Here is a 13,579-nt window from a genome sequence, read left to right on the forward strand (position 1 = left end):
TTAGTATACGCGGTTCTTAGTGTTGAAGTGGAAATCTGTAGGGGCTGTTTTTCCAGTCATTTAAGCTCAATCCTGTGGCTCATTTTACAGATAGTGGGGATAAAAAAATCTGATTTAGTTTGAACAAAGTGTTTATGTGTTGACAATAACACATAATTGTGTTTAATCACAACCCTTCTCTGATATTGTATTATTTTACAAGTATTCATGTCTTTGAGGCTGATTTTGTTCTTTTAATAATGCATTGTGATATAATTAATCCACTGTCTTTATTTCATGTGTTTGTGTCTGTGTGTGTCCAGGCGGAGTGGGTGGCCTTAAACTACGTGCCGTTTGCAGAGCGATCTCTGGAGGTGCTGGTCGATCTGTATCATAAAACGGCCTGTCACAAAGCCGTTATCACTGAGAAAGTCCTGCAAAACATCATTAAGGTACTAGGCAAAAAAAAAAAAACAGTTATAAAACTGACTGTCCGCAGCAAATATAATTAGGTTGGCTTATGATATGCTAATCATGCTAGAAATATGTTAAATCATGTTAGCAAGATGTTAAATCATGTTAGCAACATGTTTGAATATGTTAGCAGTGTGTTAAATCTTGCTAGAAACGTGTTACATAATGCTAACAACATGCTAAATCTTGTTAACAACATGTTAATCAGGCTAGCAACGTGTTAAATCTTGTTAGCAATGTGTTAAATCATGCTAGCAACATGGTAGCTATGTTAAATCGTGCTAGCAATATGCTTTATCATGCTACCAACATGTTAAATCGTGCTATCAACATGGTAAATCATGCTACTAGCAACATGTTAATTATCTCACCAACATGTCAGCAATGTGTTAAATAAATCATGTTTCCAATGTGTTAAATTATGTTAACAACATGTTAAATCTTGCTAGCAACATGTTAAATGATGCTATCAACATGTTAAATCATGCTATCGACATGTTAAATCATGCTAGCAACATGTTAAATGATGCTATCGACATGTTAAATCATGCTATCGACATGTTAAATCATGCTAGCAACATGTTAAATCATGCTAGCAACATGTTAAATCATGCTATCGACATGTTAAATCATGCTATCGACATGTTAAATCATGCTATCGACATGTTAAATCATGCTAGCGACATGTTAAATCATGCTATCGACATGTTAAATCATGCTATCGACATGTTAAATCATGCTATCGACATGTTAAATCATGCTATCGATATGTTAAATCATGCTATCGATATGTTAAATCATGCTATCGACATGTTAAATCATGCTATCGACATGTTAAATCATGCTATCGACATGTTAAATCATGCTATCGACATGTTAAATCATGCTATCGACATGTTAAATCATGCTAGCGACATGTTAAATCATGCTATCGACATGTTAAATCATGCTATCGACATGTTAAATCATGCTATCGACATGTTAAATCATGCTATCGACATGTTAAATCATGCTATCGACATGTTAAATCATGCTATCGACATGTTAAATCATGCTATCGACATGTTAAATCATGCTATCGATATGTTAAATCATGCTATCGACATGTTAAATCATGCTAGCGACATGTTAAATCATGCTATCGACATGTTAAATCATGCTATCGACATGTTAAATCATGCTATCGACATGTTAAATCATGCTATCGACATGTTAAATCATGCTATCGACATGGTAGCAATGTGTTAAATCATGCTAGCAACATTACACAATTTGTGTATTTGTTCTTATTTTATTTCTGACTGTTCACTTGTTTTAAATAATGTGTGAACTTGATCAGTTAGGCTAGTAGTTTTTGATGTAGTATCGGAGAACTTCAAGTGAGCTTTAAGTAATACATGAAAAGCAGTTATACATATATAAATGATATCCGTAATGATATATCCGTAATGATATACGTAAATGATCCGAACCGTAATTTTTTTAATCCGTTCCACCACTACTATCAATTCTATCTAGTCTCTGTTTGTCTTGAACTTTTTATCTAGTTTATTTTTGGCATGCTCTGTTGTGAATGAGTAGTTTCGCATATATTTATGCAACATGTGAGACCTTCTCAACAGCATCTTAGACACTAAAGGCCACCTGTCTTCAGGCAAAGCAACAGGCGTATGTGTGCACGTTTAAAGCAGAAGCTTCTCTGTGTTTAGACTGTGAGGATTCCTCTGGGACTGAAGTACGCCTGTCCCGCGGAGAGCACCTGGAAACTGGCCGTCTCTTCTCTGCTCAAAGTGCTTTCCATTGGACTCCCTGTTGCCCGGCAACAAGCATCCTCAGGCAAATTCGACACGATGTGGCCGGAGCTGGCGAACGCATTTGAGGACTTCCTGTTTACCAAAAGGTGTTCAATTTCTTTTCAACAGGATCTTGATATCATGGTATATTAAAGGCAAACAGAGCTTAATTCCTTTCCTCTCGTATCCCACAGCACACCTCCAGATAATCTCTCCATACAGGAGTTCCAGAGGAACGAAGCTGTAGATGTGGAGGTAATTTCATCTGACTGTTATGAAACAAACACAAAAACACAGAAGAAGTGGAATTCTAGAATTATTGGTAATAAATAGGGATGTCCCGATCCGATCACGCGATCTGAAATCGGGCCCGATCACGTGGTTTCAGACTCGATCGGAATCGGACGTTATCTCCCGATCAGGACTCGGATAAATGTAAATTAGGGGTGTAACGGTACATGTATTCGTAATTATTGAACCGTTTCGGTACGAGGCTTCCGGTTCGATACGCATACAAACCGCACGATTCCTAGGACCATTTTTCCTGCAGACAAAATCAGCGCTGGCGCGATCACCACAACCTTGCGCAACATCAAATGGCAAACGCAATGAAAGCGGAACGAAACTGCGCTTCTCATTATATTCGGACCAGCAACATCTGTGCAGCGCGAGATCAAGCGAAGAGATCCAGCATTCAAATTTCTCCGTTATTAACCGTAGATCTCTATTAGATCAACAGCGCTGACGTGGAAACCAGGAGAAACATTGTGCCGTGAATGAACATGGAGTTAATGTTGCACTTCAAAACTCAAATATTATATAAATATATATTTAAATGTTATTTTTAATGTGATTACCAAAACATTATTTGTTCATCCTTCAAAGATTACCCCCATTTATAAACCTGAAAGTTTCAAGATGTAGGAAAACTCTAACTTATTTAAAAATAGTTTTTCTTTTAATAAATAGGAAATTTCTCTGGCATTTCCTTCTTTTTGCTGTGTCGTATCGAAACGAACCGCGAATTTTGTGAACTGTTACAGCCCTAATGTATATATATATATTCGCATTATTTTTTTTATACACTTTTAAAACATTTTTATTTTTTGTTTACATGCCTGCCGGGTATTTTAAGTTGAGGTGCTATATGTTTTTATATTAGACTTTTTCTATATTTACTGTTGCACTAAAGTCCAAAAGTGAAGATTTTATGTTATTTATTACTTGATTGTTCAAGCTCCCTCACAGAAGTGCTCTGTTTGTTAACAGTTGTTGAATGTTAAAATAAGGTGAATTAAATCAAAAATAAGGAACATCCTGGATCTGTTTTTTCTCAATTCTTTATTCTTTTTTTATGTATTATATAAGTAACGGATCGGGACTCGGTATCGGTAGATACTCAAAATCAAATGACTCGGACTCGAGGGCAAAAAAACCTGATCGGGACATCCCTAGTTATAAATGGCATTTAAAAAAAAAACATTGATTTATGATAGGCTCATATAACTGGCTGGTATATGGACATTTTGTGATGATAAAATTAATTATATTTAAGTATTAAGCGTAATTGTCTAAAATACAGTTAAAAGCAGCAATTTTGTGTACATATTAGTGGCGAATGTGATGATTTTTTCAAATATTATTAAAAATGTGTTAAACATTTTATATTGTGTAGTTGTGCTTGGAGTCGATTGTTTTATTTGTGAAAAAAAACGCATTTATTTTTACCAGGCTGTCTTAGAAAGAAATTATGAACACATGCAAAAACAAAAGAGAACCTATGAAATATTAATAATTGATCATGTTGTATAGTCAATGTTTGCTTTTTCTATGCATTTTTTTTAATAGTAAAATAAAACAAGCTAGTTGCCGATTCATTTTGTCAGATAAATACCTTAACCAAGTTAATGTTTGTTCTTCCCTCATATGTAAAAAAACAAAACATATATCAATGGTTTAATCGAACTTGTAAGGGTCATTAAGCACAAGTATCCGACATCACTTTTGGCCACGACTATGTACAAAATAAATATTAAATTTAAAAATATCTATTTCAAATGTTTTTTTTGTCCTCTAGGTGGTGCAGTTGATCAGCACAGAGATTTTACCGTTTGCCAATTTCATACCCAAAGAGTTCGTAGGTCGCATCATGAGCATGCTTAACAGAGGGTCGATTCACTCCCAGTCTTCATCGTTCACAGGTACAGAGAATGATGAATCAACCGTCTTCATCTGATTCACAATCTGTTCACTCTTCTTAAAGCAGATATTCACAGATCCTGTCATTTACTCACTCAAAAGAAGATGTTAGGAAGAATGTTCATGCTGCTGTTTTTTTTTTTTTTTTTTTTTTTTAAGATCATAAAAGCATAAAGTAGTCCATAAGACTCATGCACTATGATCCAAGACTTCATATGATAGCCTTGTGTGAGGAACAGAATGACATTAAAGGGGTCATGAACTGCATTTTCTAACATTTTATAATGTTATCAAGGTTCTCAACCTCCTAATTTAGAAATAATAATAAGCTATTTTCTGTCCTGTTTTTGACCCTCTCTTTCGAACACACGTTTTGATGGGCGTGTCGCATTCAAGACTTGGAAGTAAACGCCCACTGCTATGATTGGGTTACAGTATTGCATATTAAAATAAGTAAGTACTTGGAGTTACCACAGTTATACTTGACAAAGGATGACTTGCGTGTGAATTATGAATGAATGTACCATAGTTTGTCACACTGCCGTTCTTATAGGCTATTCATAGTTCATACTTTATGATAAAGTGAAAGACGTATACATTGTAATTTGCAGTGTCGTGTTTTAAATAAAATTAAACGTTACTTATGACAAAACTGAAGCTTTTATTCAAGATTACAGCGAATGGCTTTGTTCAAAACAATAACAAAAGCAGCGTATTCGATAATCCTTTTTTTTATTTTTTTTATTCTTGAGGGTAAAATACACAAAATACAAACAGTTAAACAATATAAATATGGAAATACATACATATGCATGACCATAAGATACACATACACGACTATACTGGGTACAAAAACATGACAAATAAACAAGTCTACACAAAAACAAATACACTTAACTTAAACTCACATTATTTAACATCTTAAACGTCACTGAACATCTCATTTATCCGCATCTTTGATTATATGGATCTGATCATCCAAATCACAACTATTCACAGTTTGACTGCGTCGCTACAGTATAAACACTCAGTGGGCGGGGCTAAAGAGGCGATGATGTAGAAGTAGGCGTCGATCTGACTATGACGTCATAATGTGACAAATCCGAAACGAGTCATTTCTGGGCTTGCTTTCAATAAAAGCTGTTTATGGACTAATGAGGAAGTTTTGAGTTCTGAAACTCACAGGCTATTTTTATAGTACAATAAGCTCTTATATGTCAAAAGATCAAAGCAAATTTAGATTTCTTAATTCATGACCCCTTTAAAGTCGTTCGATAACTTTTAGGAAGCAGGGACTGGAGTATGAATGCACTAACTGTCCCTCTCGTCCCGGTCAGAGGCTGAAATGGACATCCGTATGCGAGAGGAGTTCTCTAAAGTGTGTTTCGAGACGCTCCTGCAGTTCTCCTTCAGTAATAAGGTGTCGACGCCGCAGGAGGGCTACATCTCCCGTATGGCTCTGTCAGTGCTTCTGCAACGGGCGCAAGACGTGCTCCGACGCTTCGTGGAGGACGAGAGGCTCAGTGGACGCTGCCCGCTGCCCAGGTCAGCCTACGGGAACACACACACACACACACACACACTGAGCCTTTCAAAATAGGACTCTTTTCCTGCCCTCCCCACCAATAAACATTTTGCATAAAGAAAAAAATTAAGGATGCGCGATATATCGGCCAGCATATCGGTATCGGCCGATATATGTTCATTTGTGATGTTGTCGTTATCGGCCTGATAAGAAAATTTGGCCGATATATTAAAGCTGATAAATAGTGTATTATTTCTTTCAGCTGAGACACTTCAGATGCATTGTACATGATGGTTTTGAATTGCATGAAAATTATTGGAATCACTTTAAAAAGGAAAATACGGTTAAGCGCAACATGTCTGTCATATCGGCTACGTCAAATTATTATGAGAACATCATAATTGTGTGTTTAGGACATGATGAGACTTGATGTTTTTGTAGGCTCTCAAAAATAATATACAAATTTGGATTTAGATTTATCGGCCGATATATCGGTTATCGGCTTTCAAATATAAAGAATTATCGGTATCGGCCAAAATTTTCATATCGTGCATCCCTAAAAAAAATCTACTATTTTCATTAATATTTACACTGCATAAAGGATTTAAGGCTAGGTTCCCTGTTTATTGCTTAAAGGACATTGTGTCAATGGAACGTGCATTTTCTGTAATGCTTCTTTGAAACCATCTCTGTGAAAAGCAATATACAAATAATAGTGACTTGAATGAAGAAAAGCATATTTTTTAGGATTCTACATTTATCGGTGAATCCGATATTGCAAAACTGATGCAAAATATCGGTAAAACCGATTATCGGTCGATCTTTAATTTTTAAATGTTTTGGCATACAAGCAAATTTTCCTTCTCAAATTGCTGTAATAAAAAAACATTATTACAGTAAAATCTGAAAAAAATATATAAATTATGAATACTAATTAAAATGTAAAATCTAAATGTTTTTGTTTGTTTTGCATTACAATGAGAATTAAATTTTTGGCATTAATTTAATGAATAAATGTGCTTTATTGTCATGAAAATAATATCATAATGCAAAAAATTGGGCTTACATTCTTAATGCAAGATGATTATTTTCTTTCTTTGGCTTTTGGGATGAAATGTATATGGAAGCTTGAAAAAAGCTTTTTATTTTTTATTCTGTGGCAGAAACGAGCTTCCATAGAAATCTGCGCTGGACATACAACATTCGTTTTCACTAACTAAATTGCACAGGACTTGATTCTGAGTGTTCTTCACTATTTCTTTTTTTAATCCTCTAGGCAACAAGTGACTGAGATCATCTTTGTGTTAAAAGCCATCAGCACACTCATGGATTCCTTGAAAAAGACTCAACCAGAAAACGGTGAGACGGGTTTGTCTTCGGATTATTTGAACACAACCATGACGAACTTCTGCATTTGCATGAAAATTAAACATGAAACATTGCAAAAGATTATATACCGTGTCTCAAACCCTAGTGAGTTGCCTACCTAGACAGCATTATCAGGCATCATATGAAAGACATTAACTTTTCACACTGTGGCTAGTGGTTTTCCTAAGTTACTTGCCATTTTCTCTGGTCACAATTCTGACATCAATACCATGGGGACAGGGCTTGACATCAACACCCGGTGTATTTCAGCGTTGGTGTGTAACGCAGTCACTCCCACTAGCCACTTTGGCGGGTTGAATTTGATATAATATACATTTTTCAATTGTAGTCTTTTAAGGCGAGACACGGCAGGCAAAAACATAGGTTTTTTTTCACTGGTCAATTTTGAGATTTCGGGATATTTGTCTTCAAAAACATGTCTTCTTTCAGACTTGTGGTGAAAAAAAGTCCGAAATACACATTTAGGTCTCTATTTTACTACACTTTGTCTGTTTGCGTCTGTAGATTTCTCATAAATTCATCAAAAGTTGGCGTTGTAAATCATCCGTTGCTCCGCGATCACGATCTGCACCCTGTCATCACACACACCGTTAGAAAGCTCTCTCTCTCTTGTACAATGTTGTCGGATCCAAATATGGTCATTTCCTTTTTATCAGCAACCAATCGTGAAAGTAAAAGGGCGCAAATGCGCAATCTCATTGGCTGATGCTAAATCTTTAAAGCCCGTTTTCTCAAAATGACTGTTCTCTCATACTCAAAGTCCGAAATCTCCACTTCGGTAGCACCCATATACACCAAACTTTCCAGTCTTGTACCTAGTTATATTATGAAGACATTTACAGAGGGATTTGTAAATATATTATTCCTAGCCCGATTTATATAACATTTTATTCCAAAAAACATGGCAAAAATCTTTTTTTTAAGGCTATTGACAGTATATTCTGATTTATAGGATAACAAAAGTAGATATCCATAAATCCCTCTGTAATTTTTTTCCCATCTAATATGTGAACACAATGAAAAAATAATTTTGAACCTGGCTTTATCCAATACTCAGATTTCATTTTTTGAAATATATGTAAATTAGCACATATTTAAGTAGATAATGCCTAATTTGCATATTTAAACATTAAATTACAGAAAACTTGTAATACATTTTTTTCTCATCTTAATGTAGGTAATCAACTGGGAAAGTTTCATGGTGATATCTGCTAGTTAAAAAAATTACCCTATTCACCTGTAGTGTCTCGCCTTAAAAAGGCATCTGAAATAATAAACTAAGTGCAAAAGTGTTGGCAGTAATATTGATTTTTCGATACATATTGATACTGAAATATCTGAAACTCTTCCGCAGAATAGATCACTCGCCACAGTGGCTGGTGAGCAAAAAAGTTAATGTCAAGCCCTGGATGGGGAAAAACTGCCATATAGATATTTTTAATATTATCTCATAATTTGGCAGCAGGTTTATTAGGCTGCTGTCAGTTTAAGATCTGACGCACGGATCCATTACACATGCGTTTTCTTTCTCAACTGTTTACATTCACTTAAAATACATTCACTGGATCTCATTCATGAAACATTCGTAAATATACGAGTAAATATGACAGTGATTTGCGCGTAAAGAGACCTTCCCGAAAACTCTTCTCCTGATTCACAAATACTTCGTAAACGTCAGATGTGATCGTGAAATGTGTGTGTGTGTTAATGAATTCCAATCAGTCGTAAATGGGATGCGCGTGCACGCTCATTCTCAATTACCATAAACCCCGCCCATTAAATCCGACTGACAACTATATATGGGCAGCATATTATGACATGAATGCGAATGAAAAAAAAAAAAAAATTCTCAGATGCAGAAATTGAAGTTTTATTATCAGAAGTTCATTCAAAACACCACATTTTATTTTCAAGCGTACATAGTGGCGTATCGGGTCCTAAAAAAAGGAAGCTTGGCAGCATATTACAGATGCAGTTACTGGAGTTTCATCTGTTAATCGAACATTCCCAGAAGTGAGAAGAAAATGGTTCGACATTAAGCTTGAGAGCAAAAAACGAATTAGTTCACTTCGGAAAAATAGTATTCAAACTGGAGAAGGACCACCATCGCAGATGCTATTACTGGCTCTCGTAATAAGAAAAACCGTATGTAATTACTATATATAATATTTTTTCAAAATGCTGTGCAAATATGTACCCGATTAAGGTGAATTAAAATGCAGCCTTAGTTATTAATGAGCAAAACGTTCGGGTGTTAAACTCACTATGTACGCGTGGCTGGGAGCAGGTGTAGATTTCTGTCGTACCAACTAACATTTGGAAAATACGAACATTTTAATGAATCCAAAAATTTACGCCAGAACCACTTTACACACGACTTACACAAAAATTCGTTCTGCTCGTGTTTCATGAATGAGACCCATTGTGTTTGTGAAAACTCACCAAGACTGGCATTTTACATTATGTTGTGTGTATTTGGCTGTTTAAGCGCAATAAGCAGCGAAAATAACTCAATTTAGTCTTTATGTGCTGCACTTTGGGTGTTTGAGCACAAAATCTGCGGAAATAAATTATTTTATGAGCAATAACACGCTGAAATTCAAGCCCTGTAACAGCAACAATATTCATCCGGAGCGAATGAAGCGAGTGAGTGAGGAGAGGCGGGTTTGTGTGTCACTCGCTGTCGGAGAGATGAGAGAGAGAGAGAGAGAGAGAGAGAGAGAGAGAGAGAGAGAGAGAGAGAGAGAAGCTGGTATCGTGTATCTATTCTGCGGGAAATGAGTATTGGAAGCATTTCAGATATTTCAGTATCGATATGTATCGAAACATCGATATTTTTGACGACACATTGCACTTATGTGCATATTTCAGATGCCTTATTAAAAGACTAAAATTTAAAAATGTATAGGTAACACTTTACAATAAGGTTCATTAGTTAACATGAACTAAGAATGAACAATACTTCTACAGCATTAATTAATCTTAGTTAATATTAATTTCAACATTTACTAATACATTATCAAAATCAAAGGTTGTGTTTGTCAACATTAGTTAAAGGAGAACTCCGGCGCAAAATGAGCCTTTGGTCTAATAAAACATTGGTACCTAGTCAATAGGGGTGTGCCAAAAAATCGATTCACAGAAGAATCTAGATTCTCATTTGCAACGATTCAGAATCGATCTGAAATGTTCAAGAATCGATTTAATAAATAAATAAAATCAGCTGGCTGTTCGCCTCCATTTTTGTAACTATAGCCTATACGGGACGTCCGGACGTCATGCACGCAGTCGGTTTTTGAACGTGAGCGGCAAATCAAAGGAAGCAAATGTGGATGCTTCTATGAAGCTTCTGATGCTTCTAAATATGATGCTTCTACATTCATCTGCCGTGGCCGGCCGCCACACCTAAAATAATCCCGCCACGGCTGCAGCTTCTCAGTGAGGTCCGATATTAATGTGTATACTATTGTGTTATTGTTAAGCTAAAGGCATAAAAAACATTGTAAAGCACCATAAAGTGTTCACACTATATTCCAAGACTTCTAAAGTCATTCAATAGCATAATGTGAGGTAAAAATGAATATTTAAGTCGTTAGTTAAAGTTAATAGAAACTCATCTCTCCTCAGTCATTCTCCATTCAGCATTCACACAGCGCGTCGCGTTATAGCGTTTTCTAAATCATAATCCTTTCTCCCGGGTGTCTGTTAGATTAGGCCTACAGCACTGGAGAGCGCTATGAATTGTTCTTCATGCGCACTGTTTCTGAAATTCAAAACTGTTAAAAGAAAATGCTCAATAAACTGTTGCATATATATAATACATTAAGCATAGATAGACAGATATAATCTCTTCGTTTTGTGCTTTGAACTTTTCAATCCGGAGCGCTGCGCGCTGTGACTTCGCGTTGCTTCAAGTGCATCATTCTGCGCACGGGATGCGCATAATCGCTTTGCCGCTCTTATTCGAGCCTTTCATGTTATAATGTTATAATGCTTAGGGGAGGTTTAAACACCTGGGGTAAGGGGGGCGTGGCCAATGGAATATCACTCATGGGCCACGCCCCCTCCCCCTGGCGAAATGGGCCTGCCACAACAGCTGGAAAAAATCCTAGAGGAAACACTGGTCTCCGTTTGTCATTCTGTATAGCAAAGCAGATGAGAGTAGATCATGATCAGAAACCCGATTAGAAATCATTATGGATAAAATCGAATCGTTTTAAATCGAAAATCTTTTTGAATCGAAAATCGATTTTGAATCGAATCGTGGCCTCAAGAATCGGAATCGAATTGAATCGTGAGATGGTAAAAGATTCCCACCCCTACTAGTCAACCGTTCTCTGAGATTTGTTTTCATGATAATCGAATGTAAAGAGTTTTATCTCTAAAAACTGTTTAGCGTATAACGCTAGTAATGGGGGCATATAATAAGTAAATAAAAATCGCTAGTTAATACCACTAACAAGGCTCAAAATAGCCCCACTTGAACACAGTAGCATAATGAGGGTCCCTACATGCAAACTGAAGCATTGAGAACTTTATAAGTGTACAGACCGTTTAATAAGAAGATATTTTATGAAGACAGTCCACTTCGTGTATACAGACAGGAGCCATCTTTGGAAAACAGTCTCGACTAATCAAACCACGAACGCCATTCATACAGTTCAGCTCACTTAGCACGTCGTTCGTGGTTTGACTAGTCGAGACTGTTCTCCAAGATGGCTCCTGCCGGTATACACGAAGTGGACTGTCTTTATAAAGTTCTCAATGCTTCGGTTTGCATGTAGGGACCCTCATTATGCTATTGTGTTAGTGTGGGGCTATTTTGAGCCTTATTTGTGGTATTACCTAGTGATTTTTATTTTCATTACTCTATGCCCTATATACTAGCGTTATACGCTAAACAGTTTTTAGAGATAAAACTCTTTACATTCGATTATTATGAAAACAAATCCCAGAGAACGGTCGACTCGGTACCAATGTGTTATTACACCAAAGCTTCATTTTGCGCCGGAGTTGTCAATGTCAAGCCCTGAACACAGGCAAGCTCTAAGTTTTGCATCTTTGTTTGTGCTCATCTCTTCCTCTTCCTCTTCCCTGTCCGGGCGTCAGTGGATGGGAACGTGTGGGCTCAGGTGATTGCGCTGTACCCGACGCTGGTGGAGTGCATCACGTGCTCGTCTCCTGAAGTGAGCTCCGCCCTCAGAGACGCCCTCGGGCCCTTCAAAGACTTCATGCAGCCGCCCGTCTCCAAAGTGCAGAACGGCGAATCGTGACTGAACGTTTTTATTCCACCGCAAACATGAATGTGACTGTTTCATACACCACGCGCGAGGACTCCATCGTCATGGCAACTGTTGATTGACAGCTCCAAATCCCATCATTCTAAGCTTCTTCTAATACGAGCTGACGGTAGACTCTGATTGGCCGACTTTAACGATGTATTAACTGCTACGGAAAATTTGCAGTGTTTGTTGTTTTTATGGGTTTTCTGGTCCCCCCCCCACCCCTCCTTAATGTACAGTGTTTGGTGATAGTGTTAAAGATGTAATTAAGAATAACGTATTTGGATTAAAAAAATCAAATCCAAAAAAAAAAAATTTAAAAAGAGAGAGCGGAAACATCGTAATAAATACATGAAGGATGGTCTTTTTTTTGTGTGACATTTTCTCAACAGCAATGAATTTTATGCAAGATGTTACTGTAACATTCCATGTCATCTTTAGCCGCATTGAGAAGGGTTGAACCCGGTGTGTGTACAATAATAAATGGTACAGTTCTATGAACATCAAACGTATCGCTCATCTGGTTATTCATTAAACATATTTCACTTCCAGTAGGTTTAGAAGATCGTTGACGCTCCAGCTCCTGTCCTGTGTTTGACTCGCCATACTGCGTCTAACACCACTTCAAACTATGTTATTATTATAATGCATGCTTGCAGCTTATGATACCATATTAATTGAGAATATTTGAGCGTTGAAAATTTTATTTCACCACAAAACCATTTAAAACAAGGCAAAAACTGATTAAAAAAAAAAATTCCCATTTACATTTTACCTAAAATCTTAATCCTGAAAAAAAGAATCACTTGCTTTTGATTTACAGCCAAAAACAAACAAACGATTGGATTCTCATTCGTGTCGTTAACTCAAGAGTGAAGACAATTTGGTTTTTATGGTTTTGGAGGAAGCCATTTTGCCTCAGTACGATGGACCAATCA

General features: G+C 36.6%; 1 protein-coding gene across 1 annotated transcript in view; it reads left to right on the top strand.

Moving 5' to 3' along the window:
- mon2 (MON2 homolog, regulator of endosome-to-Golgi trafficking) overlaps positions 1 to 13,149 on the top strand; it is a 39,446-nt gene extending 26,297 nt beyond the window's left edge. Inside the window, exons 16-22 of the mRNA XM_056234947.1 lie at positions 303 to 431; positions 2,163 to 2,353; positions 2,441 to 2,501; positions 4,324 to 4,447; positions 5,783 to 5,990; positions 7,247 to 7,329; positions 12,469 to 13,149. Coding sequence (XP_056090922.1) covers positions 303 to 431; positions 2,163 to 2,353; positions 2,441 to 2,501; positions 4,324 to 4,447; positions 5,783 to 5,990; positions 7,247 to 7,329; positions 12,469 to 12,632 — 960 coding nt within the window. The 3' untranslated portion in view covers positions 12,633 to 13,149. The remainder of the gene's footprint in view (positions 1 to 302; positions 432 to 2,162; positions 2,354 to 2,440; positions 2,502 to 4,323; positions 4,448 to 5,782; positions 5,991 to 7,246; positions 7,330 to 12,468) is intronic.
- Positions 13,150 to 13,579: the final 430 nt, after the last annotated feature.

The sequence above is a fragment of the Rhinichthys klamathensis genome, unplaced genomic scaffold (assembly GCF_029890125.1).
Source record: "Rhinichthys klamathensis goyatoka isolate OS25496 unplaced genomic scaffold, OSU_Roscu_1.1 h1tg000409l_1, whole genome shotgun sequence".
Taxonomy (NCBI): Eukaryota; Metazoa; Chordata; class Actinopteri; order Cypriniformes; family Leuciscidae; genus Rhinichthys; species Rhinichthys klamathensis.